This window comes from Emydura macquarii, unplaced genomic scaffold, assembly GCF_026122565.2.
Source record: "Emydura macquarii macquarii isolate MOO-44397 ecotype Brisbane River unplaced genomic scaffold, CSIRO-AGI_Emac_v2 contig_67, whole genome shotgun sequence".
Lineage (NCBI taxonomy): Eukaryota > Metazoa > Chordata > Testudines > Chelidae > Emydura > Emydura macquarii.
Window position 1 is genome coordinate 5,708,068 of NW_027130204.1, and position 26,208 is coordinate 5,734,275.

Consider the following 26,208-nt stretch of genomic DNA (forward strand, 5'->3'; position numbering starts at 1 on the left):
TTGGTCCCTGCTGATCTTACAAAAAAGCAAAGTATCTGTGACTCTGAGGATATGTTTCCAAAACACGAGCATTTCACATAATAAAGGGGGCAAATTTATATTTCTCTTTTTAAATAAAGATATTTCCTTTGTTATTTTATATTTTTGTTTTTTTAGACATGTCTCAAAAGCAATAGATTTCCTTATATTAATCCTGTGTGTTGAGAGACTCCTGACTTTTTTTAGAAGATAGTGTCCAGTAGCTTAAACTCTACATTTTACCGGGTAAATTAGGTAGCATGAGACCTAATATGAATAGCAATGTTTTCATGAGTTACTCAAAATTAAGTAATAACAGGAACTTGATTCTGCAGTCAGTTACCTGCTGGAAACCTGGAGTCGCTCCACTGAGGTCAATGAAATTACTATTAAAAGTGTTGGAAGTGGCAGGAGAATGAGGCCTTTTTTATTGAAATATTCTCCCGTTTAATTGAAAACCCAAAGTCTATCATTATTATCGTGAAGGATTCTATTATGTGAGCCTTGCTGAGGAGAAATTCCAATTGACCTCAGTGGGCATTCTGCCTGAGGAAACTTCACACAGAAGTAAATGAGACTATTCGCCTGCTTATAGGTAAATTCTGTAAGAGTTTGCAGAGTCAGGGCCTATACTTTTAAAGGTCTTTCAAGGTCTCTAAGGTGTGATTAACAATATAGGTAAAACTTTTGTAAAATATTGGAACAGACCTGCTCCAGTCCCAGTCTACTGCTCTGATGGTGTACAGAGGCCATTAAATTCTGCAAAGGGCTGAGGGAGAATTCCATGGTACGCAGTCCTACATTGCCACCTCATGAGCCCCAAAATAGGGCAGCGTGTTAGGGATGAAAAGATGTGTGTCACGGGTGAGAGGGACTGTCTCCATGGCATACAGCACTGTAGAGATTCTGGGTGGAGACGTAGCTCATTGGTACTTTTCAAGAGGCAACAGTAAATTAGAGCAACCCCTGGCTGTTCTAACATACCCCAGGGATTGCAGTATAAATTGTATTTTCAAGCATGCAGGCACCTTGTCTATCAGGAAGTGTTTTGAATGTATCCTATCTGTGTGATTAAATGCTGACACTTCCTTTTGAAAAACTGTTAGAAAAAAACCTGATCAGTGCCAAATTCTTATCTCAGTTTCAGTGGTATAAATCCAGAGTATTTCTGCTGATGATTTACACAGGTACTTAAGATCAGAATCTGACCGATGGGAACATCAACTTTACGCACTTTCACATGTTTTATTAAGCCACCAAACGAATGGTCTTTTACAATGGAAACAGTGAGAAAGCGCTGCAGATGTTATTAATTAGTGGGACATTACTTACATTTCATCTTAAAACAGCAGTGGGCAGATTTTTTAATTACAATGCATAATAGAGCATATGCTATATTTAGTGGTTTTTTGCGAGTAGTCAGTGTTTTAAGTAGGGTTTTGACTTTATTTACTTTCCTAAGTTTACTGCTGGAGAAGGAAACTATAGTTGCGACATGCGAATGGATCAAAGGAACAGAGATCTCCATGTATTATCAGAAACATGTGTTGTGACATTACGCATTTGCAGCTGGTAAGCAGAATATTATGATTCCCAATCTTCACTCAAATTAGTCCTTCTCAATGATAATATTTCCCTACCCTAAGGCTAGACCATATAATTACTGTATATTTTAGCGCCTGCACCATGTAGTACTATTTTTTAAAAGACTTCATTTCCCTCTTTTCTCCACCCCACCAACTTTCATTCTTTAGAGCAATGTACTCTTTTTAGAAAATTACTTGCATATGCTGCAGCTTGTATTATGCTTTATTCACCAATGGGCACGCTACAGTAAGGCTAGTTTTTCTTTCAGGTCAAATTGTGGATTGCTTATATACCGGCAGCCAGACAGGGAGTCTGCTTGAAAAATCAGAGCAGAAACTTGGACACCATTGCTGCTGTTAATAATCAATTTTTTTTGTTTCATAGAACATATAATTTCATAGAATCATCAAAAACAGAGATGTAAAATGCCTAGTGAGTTATCTTTCCCCTAAATATTCCCTATAGGATCAGCTCAGTGCTTTGCCCAGGGGCTTTACACCAAGTTTATAGCTTGCAGATGTTACCAGTGTTTGCTGTGTCGCTGCTAGCTCTCAAAAACTAAGCGATGTCAGGTTGGGTCAATATTTGCATAGGCGACCTCCAAGGAACACCTGAGTGATGAAGGAAATGGTGGTGGCAACTAGTAGGTGGTGCCCTTCTCTGCAAATCATTCCTGAACCAATCCCAACCTGGTGCTAGAAGGCACTATGCCACTGGAGCTGCATGCATTCAGATCAGATGTAAAACAGAGGTTTAAAGGTCTGTGGGCATGATTTGAGTGTCATGCTGGCTGGATTGGTGGGGGGGGGGCATTTATTATATTTTTTAACATCAATATGTCAAAATCATAGTAATTCATGTGAGATATGCCATGTCAGGTACCGTTAGAAAAGCTATAATGTGCTAAGTAAGATGATAATGTTTATGTTCATGTGTTATGTGTGTAATGGAAGTTATGGATATGTTTTTATCTGTATTTCATATTGTACTGTGTTTCTGGGCAACACCCCAGACAGGATGGCTGCAACACTAGCCTGCGTAATGGCCCATTAAGGAAATTCATAGGTACAATAGGCCCAGGGGGAGAAGCCAGGGATATACCTGATGAGTCACCAGTCATTGACCCTGGACTCCATCTTATTCCTGTAAATTTCCACAAGCAGCATGGCAAAGGCCAAAGGACATAAAAGGCAGTTGCACCCCTTCCATTTGTCTTCAGTCTTCAGCCTACCTCTGGATCAATTCACCTACAACTGAACTGTACTTAAGCTGTGAAACAAAGGACTCAGACCCATCCAGGTACTGGAAGTACACGAAAGGGACTATACAAACCTGCAAACTCCACAATTCTTCTAGGAACCTGATATATATGGACTTTCAAATCAATTGTATATGTCTGATTGCTTTAATCCTTTAACATTTCTTTTATAGTTTGTTTCTTTCTTTTTATAATAAACCTTTAGTTTTATTTACTAAAGGATTGGCTGGCAGCATGGTATTTTGGGTAAGATCTAAACTTATATTGATCTGGTACTGTGGCTGACCCTTTGGGGTCAGGAGAAATCTTTCTGGTAAAGAGCATAGAGTTTTAAATAACTGATCTCTTTACTGGACCTAATGGCCGATTGGGAGCCAGAGACTGAAATGCAGTAAAGGGGGCTATGTATATTTTTATTTTGGCTTCTTGATAACCAGTGTGGGGAATCAGAAGCACAGTTTGTGGCTGGTTGGGAAGTCTGACTTCAGTGTCACCTACCAGTGCCAGGAGAATCTGCTCTTCTTTTGCAGCCTGCCCTGTCCTTGGCATTTTCAGGTGGCTACCCTAGGCACGGATGGGTCACATTGAGTATTTAGGTTGGTGGCAGCGTTGCTTTTGTTAGGTCGTGAGTTCCAAAGTTTTTAATGATGGAATGTTTTTAAGGACATGTTTAATGCTCCTCTGGAATTCCACTTAGAAGTTGCCTAAACACTTTCCATCACAATCCTATATTTCAGTTATTTATGTCTTTGACAGACTTTAAACGTTTGCATTGACATTTTCCAGGCTTAGTCTCTGCATCAGGTTGGGGGGTTTTTGTTTGGAAAAACTGAGCAAACATGGTTCAGCTGTTTGAAACGCAGAGTGTTTTGCCAATGTTAACATTTTTCTGACTTTAAAAAAAAAAAAAAACAGCTTTAGCACTGTCATGATTAGGAGACGGCACTTGAAATTTGTGAAAGGGAACAGTTCTCAGATGAGAACGGTTTCTTTCGTTGTCCCCATGAAAATCCATCCAGATTAAGCCAATTTATAAGACACTGGGAAAAAACACTCCTGTAGTTGTGCAGCAGAACTTGTTCGACTCTTTCTCTTAATTCTGGGAATGTTCAGATAATATTGCAGATACTTTGCAACCCCACTGTGCCTACTGCATCACATGCAATACGAAACAGACAGGCCAGAGCTCCAGCCAGGACATAGGCAAAGTGGATTTTCCTTGCGCTGCTTTCCTCTATCAAAATACTTTTGGCTATATAGGGTGGGCGGGGAGCCAAGAGATGGTGCATTCTAGACTCACCTCTTCCACTGAGTAGTATAAAGAACTCTGTGATCTTCCCAACCCCCTATTATTGAACAAGTCCTTAGGAGGTAGGCAAGTATCTTTCCACAGCCACCTTGCGGAGCAGACTGGTAATGAAACACCCTTTTTACACATAAGGGCAGATCTGCGAGTTTAAAGTCACCAGTGACAGCCCAGTTTTGTGCAGGACAGACCCATGTCTCATCTACGTCGCCGCACCATTGATAAGAAAAAACATGCCAAATGTGTCTGCTGGGCGATAGTAAAATGTGGCTTCTTCTGAACTCTCAGCAAAGCATCCTTAACAAACAGCACCTGAAACCCCTAACTTTGTTCCTTTTTTATAGTGTATAAAAGAGGGTTTCCCCCATCACAAGATAGCTGGTCCCTGTGAGTAGAACTGCGCCCAGCATCCATGTGTCAGATCAGTGAACCAAATCCAGCCAATGGAACTGGGAAGCTGCCAGGAACATGCGTGCCAAAGACCCTGGGATAGGTGGCCCTGATGCATGAGAGAAAAGGATTGAGCTGAATGGCTTTTTCGTTTAGCTTTGCTTGACTGTGTTAAGAGAATAAACCTTTTTAATGGAAACTGGACATGGCAGCAGGCATTTGGAAGCCGGGCAGAAGCTCTGCCCTGTGACATGTCCCATTTTTCACCTTTAAGGAGGTGAGGAGACATATCCAAGATAGTGCATCTGTGATTTCACGAAGGAGAGGGCAAATAAAAGACAACTTTCTGCCATACCAGCCTGTCTTTTCCCTAAAGGCAGCTTTACACATCCTCTTCCATGACACGCTGCAGATCATGTCCTGAAAAAGAAATATACCAATAACATTAAACCTAAACGAGCAACATATCCCTTTGTTCAAAGCTGTGGTGAAATGCTTAAAAAGGATCAGCAGTGACACACAGAAGTGAGGCAATTTTCAGATCAGTTAATCAGATTAGTGCTTTTATTGGCAGAGGGGGACAGTGGACTGGTTCACAAGTTTGCTCGAGACATGCAGGGAATCCAAAACAAGAAGGAAAAATGTAGTTATAATCTAAGGCCCTTACAGTTAAGGGTAAAATTCCTATTGACTCCAGTGGAGCAGGAGTGAGATTTAAGAATGTAGATCAACTGAGAAAGAAGGAAGCATGAAGGAGGCGGAGGACTTTCTTAAGGTGGTAAATAGATTTTAAGCAGGAGTGACAGGCTGGAACCGAGCAATGAAAAATGGAGGTATGAAGCGCAGAGAGTTGTTGCAATCTGTCGGACTGGGGAATTGACTCTGAGGGGAAGTGGAGAATTATCTGGGGTATTTATAATGGGACTGGACCAAGCTTTGGAGCACGACTGCGACCATTACATATTATATTGTTAACATTGCCCGACACTTGGCACTATAAGATTGTTTTCAGGTGCATATAACTTTCCCTAACTTTAACTAAATGGGGTGAAGTTTTACGTGCTAGGTGTCTGCCTCGGGTTGAATTCTTTAGAAAAATGTCAACCAAAATGATTCAGTCAGTCCTGAAAGCAAGGCTAGGGGAAAATCCCTTGTTTTGTCCATATAAAAAACTGCTGGTGATCTTTTCTTAGAAAATTCTAGCAACCCCCCCCCTTTCCCTGCCCCCTCGCTTTAGAGAGGAGATGTGAAAATTGCAGGGGGTATAGCCTTTGTGTCAGGGATGTGCCTTTGCTGTCCCTGTGAACATCGGCCTGAATTTAGCCATGCATTACATCTCTGAAAAATGGCAACCTGCACCTGCTCACAGACGTTTTGGACCTTTGCAGCTAAAAACTCCGAAGATTCCATTTGCACTGAGCATGCTCCAGCCTGGGTGGCAGGGGTGTGAGGAGACTTTGCCTGAAACTACAGCTCCGCTGTGTGGCAGGGTAGGGGCAGACACTGAAACTGAGATCAGGGGGATGGACGTCTCTCCTGTGCTTTCAGTGCCCCCCTGTTGGCCTCAGGCAGTGTGGAGAAGAAAGTCACCTGATTTGAATGCAAAGGAAATATGATTCGGACGTACAGGGGGCGAGGAATAGATTAGGACAAAAAGCCAGGAAGAGCAGATACTGGGACCTGAGCGGGGGGAAGGAAAACGAGGCATTGGGTAGGGGGAGCCTGGGATAGCTGGCCAAGGAGACTGGGTATGGGATAAGAAGCATGAGGAGGGGAGACTGTAACTGGCTAAAAGAGGAGAATGGCACTGGGATAAAAAAAAAAGGGTGAAAAAGAGGCAGGACTGGGGACAGGGACGGGTACAAGGAGACAGGACAGACAGAAACACAAACAGAAGAATCTGTGTCCATTAGAGCACACTCCCCTTCCAGAGCATGGAGTGGAACCCATTTTCTTGAATGTCATTTTTTCTGTAATCAGCAAATAGCTGTAGGGTTTTGGTCCAAACAGAGGATGACAACTTACTACTGCGAGCAGTTTCTCCATTGCTTGAAGTGACAGAGGTCTGTGTGTGGAGGATCAAAAGATTCCAGCCCTGCTGATGAGCCAGGAGAGTGTTGATATGTTGCCACATGCTGGAATGTCTGTTTTTGCTGTTTGCTTTTTTAAAATAACTAGGAAATTACACATAAGCCTATGTCAAAAGAATATTGATAAGAATGCTAAGTCAAGCACTTAGAAGTTAGGAAATGCCAGAATTAAGGTTGCCTATGCAGCTTTAATTTGTCCCTCATGTATGTATGTGATGTGATGTAGTCTTTAATTATCTGACTGATTACATACAACCTCCAGATCATGCTTGGTCCCCATGAGCCAGGCAGATCTCACTCCTTCAGTGCACAGGATGGACCTGCTCTGGGGATGAATCAGGGTGGTATTGGTGAGTCAGGAAGGAGGCTGTAGTCTGAAGGCCCCTGCCTCGTTTGTTGCAGAAACCGGGAGATGTGCAGGAGATTGCAGGAAGAGAAAAGATGGTTAAGGCAGATGAATGTGGCCCTGGAGAAGTGGATTCTATCCCTTCCATTAAGTACTCATCCATAAGTGCCTAAGTCACTTTTGAAAATAGGACTTAGGTATTGTGGTACTGAGGAGAGCAATGCCTTTAAAAATGTGGCCTGGCATCTCCTAGCCATCCAGGCAGAAAGCTTTCCCTGCAGAGACTGTGAGATCTTAGCATCAGCAAGGGATCCAAGCGCACTCGTCAGCCACAGACTGACCTGACCGATTATGAGTGTGTGCTTCAACCAAAGGAGAATGCATTGTGGCTGCAAACTCTTCACAGCTAGGTGTTCAGATATCCAAAAGGTCAGGATTCTTGTTCCGAGGCCTAGACATATCTGATCGGTCTACACAGTAATAGTTCCTGCAGTATGCACTGCTCACCTTTGAAACGGAAGTCTGCGAATTCCTCAGAACTGGGATACTTTCTTTTTAACGAACAAGTAATAATTGCACTCAGCACTTCCTCTAAAGATCTCAAAGCACTTTACTAGCACGGACTAAATAATTCTCACAACAAACAGGCCTGTGAGTTAGGTAAGGAAGATGTACGGCTCTTTCCATCCTGCACTGAAGTGCAGTCAGTTCTGGGGTGGAGCACAACAGCTATTTACTTACTGATGTGCTGTGTAGTGTTGCTATTCACTGTTAAAAAAGGCCACTTCTCCAACTGAAGTTGCAGAGGAGCTAAGCAGAATGTAATTATCACAGTAGGGACTTGGCAAGAACACCAAGGTTAAGACCTGCTCTTACAGAAAGCATTGTGTGAGCTTTTATGGCCACAAGTGGTCAGGATTTTAGCATATTAGCCAAAAGACAGCATCTTAACACCCTGCTGGGCCATTTGTTCATTAGCGATTCAGAGAGGCGTATTACCAACTGTCACCTGTAACACTTGCTGAAGCTCATAAGTGGTCTCCCATCCAAGGACTGACTCAAGTCAACCCTACTTAGCATAGAAGAGCAACTGCATCACAGAGATTCTTTGATTAAAAGCCTTACTTAGAATCAGCATGTTCCTGCTATCCTGAGGAATCTGTTTTATCTTTAATAGCTGCTGGAGTTCAGAAGCACCATTCCAGGCTGGCAACAAAGCAGATCGGATGGCGAGCACATCTGCCAGGGACATTCCTGAGGCAGAGATGGCTTCCCTGCTTTTCTGTTGACAAGTACAGAGTGGTGCACTGCGTGGGCACTTAGCACCCATTAGGGAATGTTTTCAAAAATGCAAAACAAACCACAAAGATGCAGGATTTAGCATTAAAATCGAAGGATGCAGAGAGCAGAACAAGACCATAGGGGAGGCAGTGGAAAATGCAGACATGGAATTGAACGGCTTCCAACTCTAAGTAGGACAACGCAGTCAGAGATCAAAGTGGATTGTTTCTGAGAGCTACTGTGAAGAGCTTAACGTTTCTTCCATGGGACGTCCACTGGTTTAACAGTTCCATCGGGGGAAATAAAGTAATCTAAAGATGGGCCCAAGTGCAAAGGTCAGCTCCAGATGTCAACTTTCAAAGGTCAAGGGTGTTCAGATCCAGGGTTTTGGGGTTCAGTCCATTATATTATAGAAGTAGTACCAGCTACAAAGTCTGATTTTGGATCTCATCCAAACTTTCCTGCAGGGCAGTGGCTTTAAGAGAGCCAGAGATTCAATTTGGAGCTCTCTTTAAATTTAAAAAAAGGGCAGGCACTGTCTTGTTTCAGGAAATGTATTTGGATGAGAAGGATTCTAAATGTATCATAGCTCTGTGGTGAAGAGGAACGGCACATAATTTATAGGTGCCAATACACAGAGGACTGTATGAGTTAGCAGAGATGGCTGAATAGGTTTGCTTAACAAGAGAAATCTCCTTCTCATCTTAATCTTCACCCAAAAACCTGAGATCCAAAAGAATTCACTTTCATAGAATCATAGGGCTGGAAGGGACCTCGCAAAGTCATCTAGTCCAGTCCCCTGCACTCATGGCAGGACTAAGTCATATCTATACCCAGGGCCCTTTTAAGACCTTCGTAGGCCCTAGGCACACTTGCCTTCGTAAGCCCCCCGACCGAAATAACTAATTTGAAATTAAACTATTAATAAATAGTTTTTTAAATAAAATTAAAAAGTTATATATAAATTTTTTTTCGTAGGCTCTGAAAGTTTCCTAGGCCCTAGGCACTGTGCCTATTGTGCCTAATGGATAACATGGCCCTGTCTAGACCGTCCCTGACAGGTGTTTGTCTAACCTGCTCTTAAAAATCTCCAGTGATGGAGATTCCACAACCTCCTTAGGCAGCTTACTCCAGTGATGAACCACCCTGACCGTTAGGAAGTTTTTCCTAATGTTCAACCTAAATCTCCCTTGCTGCTCCCTTTCCTACTTCTCCTATTATCTTCATTTCTGTACCCAGCTTCCATGGCCGAGTGCCAGCTGAACTGGAAAAAGTAGGGCAGAAACCTCATGAAAGAATCTTTTCTTGTGGTATTTCTGGACCAAACAGAAGCAGGCAGGACTCGCAAACTCACATGAGAGCCCTTCTCTTCAAGACATTCCAGATCCGTCTCTGATCTTGTGGGTGTCCAGCCGAACTGAACCTGAACTTCCAATCTTTTGGCATTCGCTCACCTCTTGGATCCATATGACTGTTGAAGGCCTTCACAATGTAAACACACTGACACCAGCTATCAGATGCAGAGGCAAGCACCAGCTGTCCCATATAAGAAGCACAGGGCCAGCCTAACAGTTTTAGAGTCAGTTTGACAATTGCTTATGGGTGATGGTTTCCATGTGGATCCAGCTGCAGTGATGCTCCCATGCTCACACCCCAACCCACAAGGCTGCTGCAAACTACTTCCTATTTAACCAAAGACAATTCCTGATTTATTGCTTCCAAGCTCTACTCCAGTGTAACAGTCACTTTTGGGCCACCATGCCTCTGGGGGTGGGGCATGCAAACACACGGCTCACAGGTTCCCGCCAAGATCTCTGAAGAAGCGCCTGATAGGGTTGAGCCATCTTACACCAATAGTCAGGGTGTTTGATGCCTTCCCAGTGTTAGGTGAGGGGCCTGATGTATATAAGATTTTAAATCTTCAGGCAACTTTTGGCTGAACTGTCTCCAGCAGTGGAACTTGCAACAGCAAGTTGGAATGATTATTTCCTCATGGCAGATAGTTTACACCAGCTCTCATTTAGCACACACTGCTGGTGTGAACACTCTCAAGATAACTGCTCTGTTACGCCAGGCTATACCAACTTTCCTGGGATCCCTCTGGGTTTACACTGGGGTAGCTGACAGCAGAATTTGGCACGGTTTTGTCAGCGTCATTTTAAATGGGACATCCACTTCATGAAGAACACATGGCCAGAAACTGATTTCATATGATGTACTTAACAGGCCTTGGAATCTGTCTGGTTGTGACACCTCGGACATCACCTGCCAGAAATAAGAACAGCAAGAAGCCAAATATTAATTTATCTGTGCTGCTGAGATGGAATTAGAGTTCATCGTTTACAGGGCCTTATATGACAAAAGTTTGAAACTGCTCGATACCATTTTATGGAGCTAAGGGAATGCCTGTGTGCATGAATATTTCATTCAGTACAACTTTACCTGAACTGAACTAATATAATAAAAGTGTAAATGAATCATAGAGAGTATCTGACATGACTTGCAAAACTTACAGAAACAGATGAAGGGCAATCTCTTCTTTTCGGAATTTCAGCCCATTACCAATGACTGGTATGCAGAGCAACTCTGCCTCAAGAACTGACTCTAATCAGAAACACAGAGAAAACTCTCCTGCTGCTCACAGTGACCTCTATCCAGAACCTTTTATAACCAAAAATTACACCATGATAGGCATTTCTTCCCAGACTAAAACCTTGCTCGCACTTGATGAAAAAAGAACTTGGAAGACTATGTGTAACAGTGCCACCTGGTGACACCTGCCAGAACAATACCAATATTAAGGATTTCTGCTTTCTAGAGAAATATATCAGTCTACCCAGATATAGTTTGCCACTGAAAGCAAAGAGGAAAAAACTGCCCATCCCTGGATGAAAGGAAAGACAGGGCAGAGATGACATCATACTACCTAGCAACATGCCACCAGATCAGAAATGGACAGTAACAACAAATGAACCCACAATAAAACCCCAAACTCAGTGTGAAGCCCCATTCTGGGCGGATTGTACAGACCTGTGACAGAGACTTGAGGGGCCTAATCTCACCTTCTGGCAGCTCTCCTGTGGTCTGTCACCTTGGTGCAGGATTGTCGCCCATGGCAGTTTGTGGAACGCTGGTGCTCCAAGGATAACTTTGCTAGCGATCTGCGGTAGGGCACGCTTGGTGCTGACTCCATCTCCTGTTTCCAGTGGCTTCTAAAGATGTCCAGACAAAGAGGAGCCTCTCTGGATGCCTTTAAAAGCAGCTGGAAACATGGAGAATGAGCCAGTCTGGATGTCTTTCTCCACCGGCAGTCTCTGGAAGCAGGAACCACCCTGGTTAAAAATAACTAGCTCCTTTTCCATGTGAATGAGTGCTGTAGTAGTCACAGGGACGTGGTGCAATCACAAATAGGAGAGGAGACATTCACAAAGCACTCTCCCTGTCTGGCCTACACTGTGAAAAATAGCTGAGAACCTTTGCCCTATAGTGTATTGTCCCTGGGTTATGTCCATCTAGTTTTAATTCAAGCATGGCTGGAGGACGGGAGACTATGCCATGGTATGATAGAATTCTTAATCAGGACATTCTTCCCATTCTGTGTTTCAACCCATTGTCGCTAGTTCTATTCCCTTGTACTGCCCTAAGCCATCTCCTCTCTTCTCGTTGTCCCCCTTCAAGTGTTTCCTGTCACACAGGCTATGTGAAAACCCCCAAGCCTGAGTTTGCTTCCAGAGCCAAACTTTTCTGAAGCTTTTCAGGGTGTTAAGGTTCAAACTTTAGTTTGGTCCATTCCAGAAGGGGAAGGGGGAACAGCACTTCCCCTGCTGTGTGCTCCAGGAAGTAAAGGCAGCTTTGATCACTGCTTTTCTTGCTTATCTCCAGCAGGCCCACCCACCCTGGCTGCGCCCAACGCACCACTCCAGTGGGCTGCTGGTCCATCTCCAAACTGCACCCCCACAAGCATGCACCACACTGTTCACGTCCTCCCCCTTGCGACCCACCCTGACACCACCTGGCAGGACCTATCATCACCTGTTGAGGGTGAGGAGCCCCGGTGAGCCAGCCTGTACTCCACCCTAGTCCTACAGCTGGCTCGGGATCCATGCTGGTGGCTCCGCTGTGGAGCTGTGACCATAGTTGGTATAGGTCAAGGCATTTCCCAACACTTGCCCATTGTGAGGCACCAGAGAGGCCCTGGCACACATCTGTGTAGAGTGCTCTAGGTTGCTGTCTTTTTTTCAGTTCCTCCAGAACTTCCCGCTGAGTTTCTGCTGCACTTTTCCCTGCTTGCACACCCCATCTACGACCATGCAAGATCTCAAGGTCTTCTCATCAACCTCCTCCTGGCAATGGCCATCTTGGCCACCAGACCAGGGGGACGACACTTGACCAGGAAGTTCGCAGTGACTGGGGAGCCTCTTTCCATTCCCTCATCATCTTGTGTCTCTGGACAGAGCTTCTGTGGGCAGTGTCCACTGGCTCCTTGGACTCCTTTGAAGAGCAGTGGGCGCTGTCCAGGGTTCTCTGCCCAGGGTTCCCTTCTGGAACCCTTGTTTTCACTCCTGCTCCTGTTTTTTTCCATTCTTTGACCCCTGGAATCATTTGCTCGCTGAGATCCCTCAGCTTGGGGGATAGGCCCCAGTATCTGCAATAGGTACAGGGGGGATGGGACAGCTGTGTAGTTCTGAAGCAGATTCAAACTCCCCCAACGCTCGGCAATGTCCCAAATCATGGGTTTGGCTTGGGCTCATCACTGATCGTTAAAAACAGTCATTCATAAATGGGACATGAATGGCTGCGGGAGCTGCTGGGGACTGAGTTGTTCTGAAAATCTGCCCACAAATGTCTCCACTGCGGAGGCTCCTGTGGCAGATGGTGACTTTACAACCTACCTGGAGTAAGAGGTGGCTCAGAGCTGCACGGCCCCAGGAGCCTCCTGGAGTGTGCTCCTCCCCCCATCACAATGCAAGTAGTCCCTTCGAGCCTGGGGTGCCATTTCAGATTCGGGGGGCAACTTTAAACGTTATTCCAGTGGCTACTTAGGCACTTGAAAACTCTAGCTTTTTGCAGAGAGTAACTTAGATACAGTGCTCCTGTCAGCTAATTTCTAGTTCCTATATAAAGAAAGAAAATTAAATACATATTAGACCCACTCACATCTAATACTAACATGTTCTGACATCTACTGTCAAGTCACTGAAGGGATACTGGTTAGGTTTAAAATTTGAATGTATATTCTGACTTTGTTACAAACTCTTGAATACAACAATAGAAACAAAGGTAGGAAAAATCTAGATGACTTTCTATCATTTAGGCTACTTAAGTTTTTGCAGTGCACCAAACTTGGACTAGACCATTTAACTTTTGGAAGCATTCTATTAGGGCAAGGCCTTGTGAGTTTATACTGCACCTGCCTGGAGTTACAGGGGTGTTACCATACTACAAATACTAGACTAGAAACTGACTTTAAACAGGAATGCAACTGACACTTTCAAGTCACTTTCACAGTATTGCCAACCCTGAGTCAGGATTATAAAAAATCATAAGATTGGCTTAGAAATCATGAGAGTACATAAAAATACTAGATTTGTTCTTTTTATTTGCCTTCTGCTTTTTGAGCCTTTAGGGTGCACTGGATCACAATTTGATGCTTTCTCCACAACCACAAGACCTAGAAAGACTGAAATCATCACATCTCCACGTGACTCCAGGAGCTGGGGCTTTAAGGAAAATAATAATTATCATGAGACTCATGACAAAATCATGAGAGTTGGCAACACTGCTTTCACGTCTGTTTAAAGGTTAGTTACTTTCCAGAAGGCTCTTAAACACAGCACCACAGTGACTGAGTTGCAGGGCTCACAGGAGAATCTTTAAAAACAAACACCAAGAAAATTCCACATTTTAAAGTTGAGGAAAAAATTGAGTCTTCTGAGGCCTATCAAGGCCACTGCAGGCAGGAAAGAAAAGGAAAATAAACAGGCCCAGGAGCTCTGGGCAGCTCTTCCTGTTGAAATACAGTTGGAAGGTCAAATCTTCCAGTCCTTAATCAGGTAAAACTTCTATTGCTGGCAACGCCTCCACTCACTGATGTCTCACATCTCCCTCTTTTCTGAATGTAACCTTTCCTCTGCAGAACTCACATTCCACACGCAGGTTGCTGGAGGCTAGGACGTGTGCCATGATCAGCCCTCCTGTACAAAACTCGGGGGGGACGGGCTCCTGCCCCCCTTAAATGGCGCCCCTGCCGTGGGCTCCTATACTCCCCCAAAACAGGGTCATAAGGGAAAGCCACAACCCTGCTCACAGTGCCTGAAATCAGTCAGGGCTCTGGGGAGGCAGAATGGAGATTTTGGGAGGGTCACAAAGAAGGCACCTAGGAAAAGGTAGATTGAGAAGAGCAGCCAGGGGGAAAGCCGGCAGTGGGGGCAAATCCACATCTCTGCAAAGGATTAATGGAGCAGGAGGAATGTGAATAGCAGCTTCTCCAGGGAATGAAGGCTCTGAACTGGGATTGAGACCGCAGTTTGATCTGAGTCAGCTGCTCCAGGAAAACATGCTGCATAGGCCCTTGCCCAGGTTGGAACAGACCCGTTCTGACAGGAAACGAGGCTGGCTAGATGCTGCCAAGGCAGTTGAAGCTGTTTCCTGAGGCTCAAAGTCTCAGCACTGTGCATCGGCATAGATCCATTGAAGCGGATAGAACTATGCCGACTTACACCAGGTCAGATCCCTGCTAAGGGAGAGTCCAACACACACCCATCCATGTCACTGGGTGTCTGTCATTTTGTGTGGTTCCATTGGAATCCAGCTTGGGTGGGAGGCACGGAGCTGTGTGAAAACATACGTCTCAAGCAGAAACACCTCAATTGCCACAGATGGGTCAGGAAAAAAAGACGAAGGGTTAGGCCGATAGATAGGTATTGTATAAGTGCAAGCTTTCACCTAGAGTCAAAGCATTTCTATACCCATCAATCAATCCTCACCACCCGGACATGCAGAAGGTTTTCACAGCATCAAACTGTGGCACAGAGAAGTGAAATGATTTGCTTGAAGTTACCCACTGAACAAGACTTAGAAGTCCAGAAGGCTAGTGCTAGCTGTTAATGTAAGTTCATATAAGTATTTAGACCTCTGTATCTATCTGCCAGAGATGGGATTCTGGGCCTCTGGGCCTGCCTGAAAGTTAAAGTCTCTGAGCTACACATGTTCGCAAAGAACAAAGACATAGTGTGCGCCTCTTGCCTGTCCGCAATTAGATGACTTTTTCTTTGTTACTGTGAAAAGATAAGGGATGCAGTTAAAACGTTCCAAGGCGCAGTGGAGGTGTGATATAGGAATGCACAAATGAAGGAAAGCTCTGACTCCTCTTCAAGACAGACGCCAGAGCAAGACCAAGCAACTGGCTGGGAAAGCCAGGGAGGTGAAGGAAGGTGTTAAAAAGAAACATAAACATAGGGCCATAAACTGACCACGGCCAAGATATGACCCCACTCCTTGCCCCTCCCATGGAGTACAAAAGGGGTTCTACCAAAGCCCCCAGACCCTCCAAAATGGAATATGACCATATATTGGAAGGGGTGGTACTGGGGGTTGGCTCACAGGTGTAATTAAGGCTATGAAGAAGAAGGAGGGAGGAGGGGGGTTTTGTCAGCATATAGAATTATGGTCAGGGAAAGAGGGAGTTCTCTGGGCCTATAGAGCTAGGATTGGGAGCTGGGGAAGAAATTCTTTCGACGTATAGAGAAATAAGCCCAAATGGTGTGCAGGGCTCGGAGATACGGTTATGGTTTTCAGCTCGTCACTGTAACTCTTAATAAACCCTTCGCAGAGTGCCTGCAGATTGGACTCTGGACTGTTGCTTTCCGGCAAACTGTGTCTGGGAACTGAGAGGAGACTGGGTTGGGGACCCCTAATGTTAGCCCCTGGCTTTCTAACCATTGGACATGTTGTCTGATACCCTCAGCAAGGTCTGCATTTATGGCTGATGTCTACCTCTGCAATGGACCTTCTGAAGTCCCCAACCCAAACAGCCCCACAACTTTGGGAGATTTAAATGCTGCCATAGATCATGCTGCTTGTAGGGATGGGAGGGTGGGGTTTACACTGCTCCCTGTGGAGATTTTGGGTCACAGCCCCTGCTCTCACTGCTGGGCCGCTAACCTCAGCCCCACTGATGCTGTGATCCACTGGAGGTTACATGGAATCAAAGTCCTGGAAATTCTCATTTAGTGTTTCCCTCTACAGATCCCACTGACTTCCCTTTTGACATTCCAGGTCCTTGGCACGGTTCACCCCTCGTCCCGACACCTGCCCCTACTGCGGCGTGAGGGAGATCTTGACACACATCTACCTTGAGTGCGCCAGGCTGCAGCCCCTGTTCCGGCTCCTCCAGAACCTCTTGCTGAGGTTCTGGCTGCACTTCTCCCCGCACCTGTTCCTTTATGCACACCCTATCCGTGGCCCCACAAAGCCGCGGGACCTCCTGGTCAACCTCCTAGCCCTGGCCAAACTGGCCATCTACAAGACCAGGGAGAGGAGGTTGGCCGGGGGGAGCGCTCTGCAACTGTGGGGCCTACTTCCGTTCCCTCGTGTGTTCACGCATCCGGGCAGATTTCCTCTGGGCAGCGTCTGCTGGCTCCCTTGATGCCTTCCGGGAGCAGTGGGCGCTGTACGGGGTTCTCTGCTCGGTGTCCCCTTCAGGTTCCCTCCGTTTGACTCTGTGACCCCCACGCCCTTCCCTTTTTTTTTCATTAGTTGTCTCCCACCATTAGTTGTACCCTGGGTCCAGTGACTCCTCCCCTTAGGCTGGGGGAGGGGCCATTCGCAGTGGGTGGGCTTGCACCCACCCACTTGCCGGGTTCAAATAGGACATTCCAGGTCCTCAGTGCTCAGGACCGTATGCCTTGTAATACTCGCTGGATATGGGGTAGCTGATTGGGCAACTCCACTGATCTACTCAAACGGCAGTTAACGCATATTCAGAGCATTACTGAAAGAATCGGATTGGACACTGGCCCAGCCAACCAGATAGCACATTAGGGCCACAGGCCCAGATCCTCAGATCTATTTAGTTCAATGGGAGGTAGGCACCTACATGCCTTTGAGGCTCTCCGCTGCAGTCCTGCAATGTGCTAGGTGGCCCTCAATTCCCAGCAGCACTGATGGAAGTTAAGGGCATTCAGGAATTGCCCAGCACATCTCAGGATCAGTCCCTCGATGTGCCCAGTTGCCATAGAACAGACCCATATTGCCTTGACTAGAGGATTTTTGGCTGAGGGGTGGAGCAGCTAATCAGTGCCAATTACCCTAAACAGGGAAGGGTTCCACCAGGGATTCCAGCAGGGATTCAACCAGACTTGTACCATGCCCGCATCAGATAGGGTTAACACTAAAATTTGATGCAGTTCTACATCACTGGCAATAAAAGGATTAACTCACACACCTGGTGATTTGTGGGCTTCCAAGTGATAAATGTCCTCAGAGAGGGAGGGGCAGTGAGAGACTGCCAGCGATCCTCCCCATGGTCCCCCAACAGATTGTCGCTCCGTTTGGTGGGGTGGCCTGCAGAGCAGGGAAGAAAGAGGAATTGTATTCCAGTCTCAGCACACCAGGGATCTGGTGAGGCCTCCACTGAAGTCAATGGGACGGCACAAGGTGTTAATCAGAATTGTGCAGGGGAGACCTTCCCCCATAAGTCTGGGGACACAAGGACACAGATGGTGCCTCTGCTTCCCCACCTTGTAGCCATGAGGGGAAACTTGCAGAGAGAGGAGTCACTGAACCAGCCAGTAGGCGCCGAAGCAGGGATGGGGCCAAAGCAGGGAGCTCTGGACATGCAGAGAACTTTCTACTGTCGTGACAGGACTTCTCTGCTCCTTGCTGAGAAGCTGTTTGCTCCAACCTTCCCTTCCCTCACAGTCTCCTCACCTCAGTTTTGCGCCACACCTGCCCCCCTTACCCTGCCCCATCCGCTTCCCCTCCCTTTCCATTTCCTTCCTAACTAACTCCCCAACCCAAAATCATGGCGCGAAGACACCACCTGCTGCCATCGCATTGCTCACTCTGCTAGTGTGAGACCCCCTTCACCCACCCTGCATCTGCCATGTCTCTTTAGACTGTAAGTGCTTCGGGGCAGAGACTGGCTGCTCTCTACAGCACCAAGCACAGTGGGGCCCTTAGGCAGGACCATACTAACAATGATTAATCATTGCTAAAGGAGGTGGCACAAAGAGCTTTAGGTTGTGTGGCTAAAGATCACTTCCCTTCACAGTTTATCAGACTGCTCAGCTGTGGTATCTGCATCATTAACCCTCCCTGTCCTCCACTGAAGTCAGGAGGAGTGGAGAGTGCTCAGCATCTAGCAGAGCTTGTCTGATGGATGGACCCCTTTGCTCCCCATACGACATGCTAAGCTAAATTGACAGTAGCCACTCTTCAATCAGTTACAGAGTGTCCATGCCAAGGGATTGCATCACCGGGGTGGTCTGTGATATGCAGGAGGTCAGACCAGATGATTAACTGGCCCCATCTGGTCTTAAACTCTATGGCTTATGAATGTAACTAAATCAGTGCAATATTTATGGGGTGATAACCCCAAAGAGCATCCTGCTATACCAGAGGACGGATCAGTTTTATTGGTTGCTTTTTTATTTTTTGACATGTAGGCCCAGATCCTCAAAGGTGTTTAGACACCAAACTCCTATTGATTTCAAACCAAAATATTTTTGCGCATCCTATGTTGCTGTTTATAACCCTGCACAGTGCTACCCAATCAAGAATGTGTTTTATACCTACTCTGCCCAGCTGTAAGTGGCCACACATGACATAAGGCAGTGAAGAGCCCAGCCCTTTGGCTCATTATCAAGGCTTTTCAATTTTGGTTTTCGTTTAAAATTTCCCAGGAATTTGTCAGTTGACTACAAAAGATAAAAACAGGTGAAAATCGGTACCAAAAACAAAGTTCACAGTTCAAAAAGCAACAAACAAAGAAACCTAAGAGTATTGACAGTAAAAGCAGTTTAATGGTGTGGTTTATTTCATGAACTGCACATTACCTGTACCTACCTAGATGCATGCCTGTGTGTCTTCCACTACGTTGCCTTACTTTAACAGATAACCTTGGATTTACACTTTAGACATCAGAGCAAACACATCTACCTAATGCAATGGACTGGGTTTTCTTAATGTAATCAAAATTGCCATCTACTCGTTGGTCCACAAGTAGGGTGAAAATCAGTTACAATCAAATAATAGCAGGGGTAAAAACCAGAAAATTGGGGAGGAGGGAGGGGGACCGGAGGGAGAAGGTAAAAAAAAAAAACCCAGTAAAAACTGAAAATAAAGGGCCTTGCTCTTTAGTTAAAAGTTACACCTTCCCCAGGGAGCTTCTTCTCAGCAAAGCGCAGCCAGGGTGAGATGGGCATGGACTAGACATGCCCCCGGGAATGCCCCTGCACTCAGACCAGGAAAGTGGGGGTCTCTAGCTGTGTGGCTTGAGTCCATCACTGCCGGGGGCAAAGCAGGGGAGGGTGTGAAAGATTCCAAACACCTCCAGGAATGGAGAGAGGGCTGGAGGTGGGGGCTGGGGACCTTCTCCCTCTCCCAGATACCAGGGAGCCAGCGGGGAGCGGGGCAGCCTCAGCTGGGAAGGGAGGGCTCACCAAATCAGAGCCGGGCTTCGAGTCCAGGGAGAGGCGAGCCCGCCCGTTCTCCTCTGCAGACACGCGCTTCCTCCTGCCGGGTGACCACCACCACAGCTGGAGAGCTCTCTTCCCCCAGCCCGCGCACAGATCCTGGGGGCAGGGTCCCAGAGAAGGACCCGTGGGGCTGGGGAAAAACTCCGTTCCCCGCCCCCCGACCAGCAGGAGTCGCTGGGAGGGGGAGGCACGGAAGAGAGGGGCTGCGGAGGGAAGTGGAGAAGGGAAATAAAGGAGGCTGGGAGGGAGGGAGGAGGAGGGACGAGGGGGTGGGGAGGGAGGGAAAGGAGGAGGAGGAAAGGAGAAGGGGAGGAGATGAAGGGGAGAAGGAGGGAGCAGAGATTCAGGCTGGGAGAGAAACCAGACGGGTCCCTGCGCGCTGTGGGCGATGCGCCTCCTGGCCGTGGCCCTGGCCGCCTTGCTGGCCCGAGCGCCCACCCCAGGTAAGGGCGGAGGGCGCCGCGCTGCGCTCCGCACCGGGCTGTCTGGGGCAATAACGTGGCGTTGCGGGGGGAGGTAGCGCTTGTCCAAGGAGAAGTTCCAGCCCCCCTGTGTGCGTGGCCCCAGCACACGCCGCTGACAGCACAGGAAAGGGGGATCCCCGCCGCCCCGCCCCGAGCAGGGCTGAATTCGTCCTTCTTTTCTTGGCCACGTTTTGGTTTGACCCACCAGCAGACCCAGACAGCTGATCCGGCTCCTGCACCCGGACCCGCTGGTAACCTGAGCTGGGATCCAGCTCTTTCGCAACCCTGCCTTCAAGTCTCTCTCCCTGGTCGGGACAGTTTTTGCTGGGATCGTTATTTCAGACTGTGGAAGCTGGCAAAGATACTTGGCCCGAAACTCTAGTCTAGACCAAACTTACTGACCCCCGGGACCCTCCTCCCCGCTGGGCAGGATCCTCTGGCCCCACCGCCCTGCTGCAGGGCAGAAGCTCTGAGCTCCCCACCCCAGTCTGGTAGGCAGAGAATGGGGGCATAGGAAGCTCCTCCAACCGCACTTTAACTGTAAAAGAGCCACATACAGTTTGGCCACTCCTGCTCTAGACAACGCACCAAATCCATAAACAAAACCAGAAGGGAAAGAAAAAGACATTGAAAGAGTTTAAAAACAGAAAAGCAGCCCCAAACCCACCCTGATTGTATAATTCGTGTCACTTTCTATTTAACAGGGCAGGACCGACATAAAACTCACAGTATTTAGAAAGAAAATCATTACCCACTTTACTAACACCACCTTGTACATCACTGAAGCTGCAGGAATTGTAAACCTCTCATTTAGTTGGCATTCAGTTCGCTGTTCACTTTTTGCATTTCTCTCCGCTTGGGCAACTAAAACTAGACTTGTCATTTTGACTTCTCTAGTTAATTCCACCAGCCCAGACCTTGGTGGCTTTGTGTGGAGAGGGAGGGATTGATTATGCAGGAGAAGGATTTAATCAAAGGTCATGTTTCCACAGAATTTAAGAAGAAATCATGAAAACATTTCTAATAATATTAGGCATTGACAGTGTCCCCTTGAATCTGTAGCAGTGGGAGATTTGGGGGACAATTTTCAACTGTGTCTAAGTGGTTTAGGAGCCCAGGTCCCATAGACTTCCAATGAAACTAAGTCACTTTTGAAAATGGAACTTAGGCATGTTTGAAAATTTTACCTGTGATTTCTATGCTTCCCCTATATGGGCACTGTTGCAACTGGGGCACTGTTGATTAACAAGAATTAATATTTTGATGAGCACACACTCCACGCCTAAACTTCAAAGTCTGGGGATATTCCAAGTAGGGATTTTTGTTTGGCTGGCTGTGAGTTTTGGATCTGCATCAATAGGTGCTGGAACTAGCGGTGCAGGAGGTACTGCTGCACCCTCTGTCTTGAAGCGGTTTCCACCATAGACAGGGTTTACAGTTTGGTTCAATGGCTTTCAGCACCTCCACTATACAAATTGTTCCAGCCCCTCCGTCTGCATCTGTCTGTCAAAGTTTTGAAGGATGATTGGAGGCAGCGTTTTGGTTCAGGCCAATCTCTGGAGCTAGACTGAGAACTTTTCTTTGAGAGAGAGGCCTCCTTACTGGTGAAACTTACAAACCTCTCAATCCACCTGATCTTTTTGTGATCTTTCTTGCCCGATGCTAATTATTTTTATTTAAACAAAGGGCTTACGTTCTTCCTGGTTCATCTTCTCTCCCTACCTTGCACTTCAGGGAAGTCATAATAACACACTTTGATACCAGCATCGCTTCACAGAATCATAGGAGATTAGGGTGGGAAGGGACCTCAGGAGATCATCTAGTCCCACCCCCTGCTCAAAGCAAGACCAACCCCAACTAAATCATCCCAGCCAGGGCTTTGTCAAGCCGGGCCTTGAAAACCTGTAAGAATGGAGATTCCACTCCCTCCCTAGGTAACGCAATCCAGTGCTTCACCACCCTCCTAGTGAAAGTTTTTTCCTAATATCCAACCTAGACCTGCCCCACGGCAACTTGAGACCATTGCTCCTAGTTCTGTCATCTGCCACCACTGAGAACAGCCTAGCTCCATCCTCCCTGGAACTCCCCATAGGTAGTTGAAGACTGCTATCAAAGCCCCGCTCGCTCTTATCTTCTGCAGACTAAACAAGCCTAGTTCCCTCAGCTGCTCCTCATAAGTCATGGAAACCAACTTCATGGAAACTGACTACAATGCAGAACCCACCCCCCACCCACATGTGTCTGGTGATGCATGCCAGTGTTGCTCAGGCAGAAACTCTAAGCACAGGCATCCAGACTGATAGCCAAGAAAACAGACACATCTGGTAGTTAGAGCAGAGGGCAGGGAGTCCAAAGCCCCACCTTTAAAAGCTAGCAAGAATATTCTGGCCAGCAGTTTGAAGAGAGGAAGGAAGAAGGCTGGATCCTGCAGACATTAATGCATGGCAGTAGCTTTACCACCATGAGGAGCCCCTTTGAAGTACATGAGATTCATGTGCATAAATGTTTGCCGAGTCAGGTCCGTAGCTCGTGAAGTACTTAGGGGAACCTCTTGATAACTACTGGTCCAGTGCATCTCACTTGTACTAGCAACATTGAAAGCCATAATGTAGCTGGGTTACTGGCTGCTGAAACTTAGGGCCTTACTGATTATATCTGCTTTGAGTAGTGTGTCATGACATGACATGGCAGATGGCAACCCATCGACACCCGAGCTTCCACCACAGCTAGCGTGAGTGGAGCTGAACTAGTCTTAGCAGCAGGGGGAATCTTTGCAAGAGGTCCCAAGTGTAGACAGGGCCCTAGTCTTGCATCTAATCCATTATCCCAGGTTTCCCTAAATAAGCCAGGAAGAAAGGCATTTGGGATGTCCAGTTTAGACAAATGAAACGAAAGTATTGGCAGTTAGGACAACTACAGCAGTTGTAAATAAAGTTGTAAATAATCTACAGCAGTTGTAAATAAAGCTAGAGCAGACAAACGTGCTTGACAATTAGGCCCACTGCAATTCAGACAAGTCAGACTGGAAATAAAGTGTACATTTTTAACAGTGAGTAACTAACCTATGGAACAATTTACCAAGGGTCATGGTAGATTCTCCATTACTGACAATTTTTAAATCAAGATTGGATGTGTTTCTACACAGGAATTATTTTGCTCTAGGAATTATTTTGGAGCAGTTCCATGGCTTTATACAGGAGGTCAGACTAGAGAATCACTGTGGTCCCTTCTGGCCTTGCAATCTATTAAATGAATCCTGAATCTTTTACTCTTTTTTATTTTTAACTTCTTCCACTCGCTATAAATAGTTCCCTTCTCCGGCAGTGGTAACAGCAAGACCAAACTCTTGTGGTGAGCTCTGTCTGCACTCCAGTGTCATCCAGGCCGCATAGTTTTCATTCCCTGCCTTCCCAAATTTCTCCCCATTTGAAGCAGCGATCTTGTAAAGTCTGGGAACTCAGCGTGAGGGTGCATGAGGGTCTGTCCTCTAATTTATGGAGCATTCTCCCACACTGGAAAGGAACCTCTTACAGGAGTATCCTTCACTTGGGGGCTGATCCAAACTCAAGGCCTTCAACTGTGCTCAGTGGGCTTTGACCCAGAGTTTTCACTACCCTATATGTCTACAATATCCTTGTTTTCCCCAAATCTCCTACTGTTACTACCACCATTCTGGCTCCATTGGTGGAGGAGATGGTAGTATAGGAGGTGATGGTAATATAGATCAGCCACCGTGTTTGTTTGCTTGTTTTCAAAATGGCATTACCTAACTCTGCTCCCAGCAGGATTAGATGACATGGTGGTTAAAATGCCAGAGGCCGCAACTATAGAAAGCTCCCCCTATTGCTACCTGCGCAGAGCAGCTCTGGTGGTAGCAACAGCAGGAAGTTTTAGGAAAATAGGTCTGCTGTTGAGTGTTTGGACTAAATCCTACATGCCAACTGGTCCTCTGGCATCCATAGGCTTTCTTGCTTGGGAAAGATGAGGAGAATTTGACCATTTGTTTGGAGCAACCCCAAAACCTAATGAAAAGTCAAAAGCTTGGACACATGGACACACACAAAAAAAGAAAAGTTTTATGCTGGTGACAGTAATCAGGTAGAAGTGATCAGAGAAATTGTAGAAGCAGTGTGATTTGCCTACGCTGCTCTCCAGCACGACAGTATCTGAACTTCTCTTTTATATATTCTATTGTGTATTTTTTGCCAATGTATGCTGTCTAGTTTTATATTACTCAGACAATAGCCTCCTACATTGGGATACTATGCCACAATTAGAGCTGCTCAACATTTTTTAACAAAAAGTTTACACGTCAAAAAAGGACATCATAAATATTATTTTTCCTGAAAAATTGCAGGGGATTTTAATAATTTCCAATAAGGTTTTATAGCGTGTTCAGTTTACTAAAAACCATGGTTTTAGTAAACCAAAAAATTAAAACATTTGAATAATGTTTGATAAATATGTCATGAAAACTAAAAATCCCCCCCCCCCTCCGAAATTTGTAATGAAACACATTTCTCATTATTGATCAGTGCCATCCATAACGTTAAAGATCTTATTTAGAGTCTAAGCCTGTTGAGACAGCAGATCTATTGTCATATCTGACTGTAAAGCCTAGTGAGTGCACTGTTAGTGCTATACAAATAAGTAATAAAATAATCATCAGCTCACTGGTGGGAGGCTTTTCCTGCTATTCAGACTAAATTTCCTTTTCTTTATGTCAGCCCACTATTGCTATGTGTATCCCAAGCCGAAATAACCTCTGTCCTTGGGATTTACAACTTTATGTACTTGTGGATAGTTATCATGTTCCTCAGTTAATATCACTGGTCTAGACTATGCCTAGTTGGATTGTATATCTTCTTACAAATCAAGTAAGATCCAGTCAGTATTATGGGATAATAAGGATGATATTTTTATTTTCCTCTCATTTTCCTTTTTTAAATGGCTCTTATTTTTTCAAACAAAACAAACAAACAAAAGTAGGATGTTCTATAAAAACGGCCCAAAACAATACAGGAGCCCATGGTTTTACTGTAGTATTTGGAACCAATAATAGTATCTAGCTATTCTATAGCCCATTTCATCTGTAGATCTCAAAGCACTTTACAAAGGAGGTCAGTATCATTATTCCCATTTTACAGATGGGGAAACTGAGGCAGAAAGGGATCATGCCTTGCCCAAGGTCACCAAGCAGGCAAAGCCAGTGACAGAATTCAAATCACCTGAGTCCTAATTCAGTGCTTGATTCACTAAGCCATCCTACTTTCTGAATATTAATATATCTCTTAAATATCTGATATGTAACACTTTATATAAAGTCAGCCCACTGAAGTTAAATATATATATATATATATAACCACAGTACATTACTCAGTCTCACAACTTAGTTGTACCCATACAAAACTAGCACATCTACTTCCAATACCCCTTCAACAGTAGATGGAAATACTTGACTTGCTTACTTTGAAGATAAGTATATGTTTGTGTTTCAGTAGTTGATGTCAGACAAAATCCTCTGCCAAATGCTCATCCTCTCTTGGTTAATTGTTCCTTGCTGATGTGCTGAAAAAGTAACTGGAAGTGAGAGTTGCATATATACAATTCCATTATTGTTTGTGCAAAAGATGCAGCGAGGCAAGAATAATACTTCACATTTTCACAGTGCATTTCATCCTGAAGGACCCCAAAGTACTTTGTAGAGAGGATTGCGAGGACTTTTGCCCGTGGCTGAAATACAGCTACCACTAGGGTAGAGGGCAGTAC

General features: G+C 45.7%; 1 protein-coding gene across 1 annotated transcript in view; it reads left to right on the plus strand.

The window, feature by feature from the left end:
- The first annotated feature begins 20,327 nt into the window (after positions 1-20,327).
- The window catches only part of VSTM4 (V-set and transmembrane domain containing 4), a 55,267-nt gene continuing 49,386 nt past the window's right edge, over positions 20,328-26,208 (plus strand). The window contains exon 1 of the mRNA XM_067530918.1: positions 20,328-20,418. Coding sequence (XP_067387019.1) covers positions 20,364-20,418 — 55 coding nt within the window. The 5' untranslated portion in view covers positions 20,328-20,363. The remainder of the gene's footprint in view (positions 20,419-26,208) is intronic.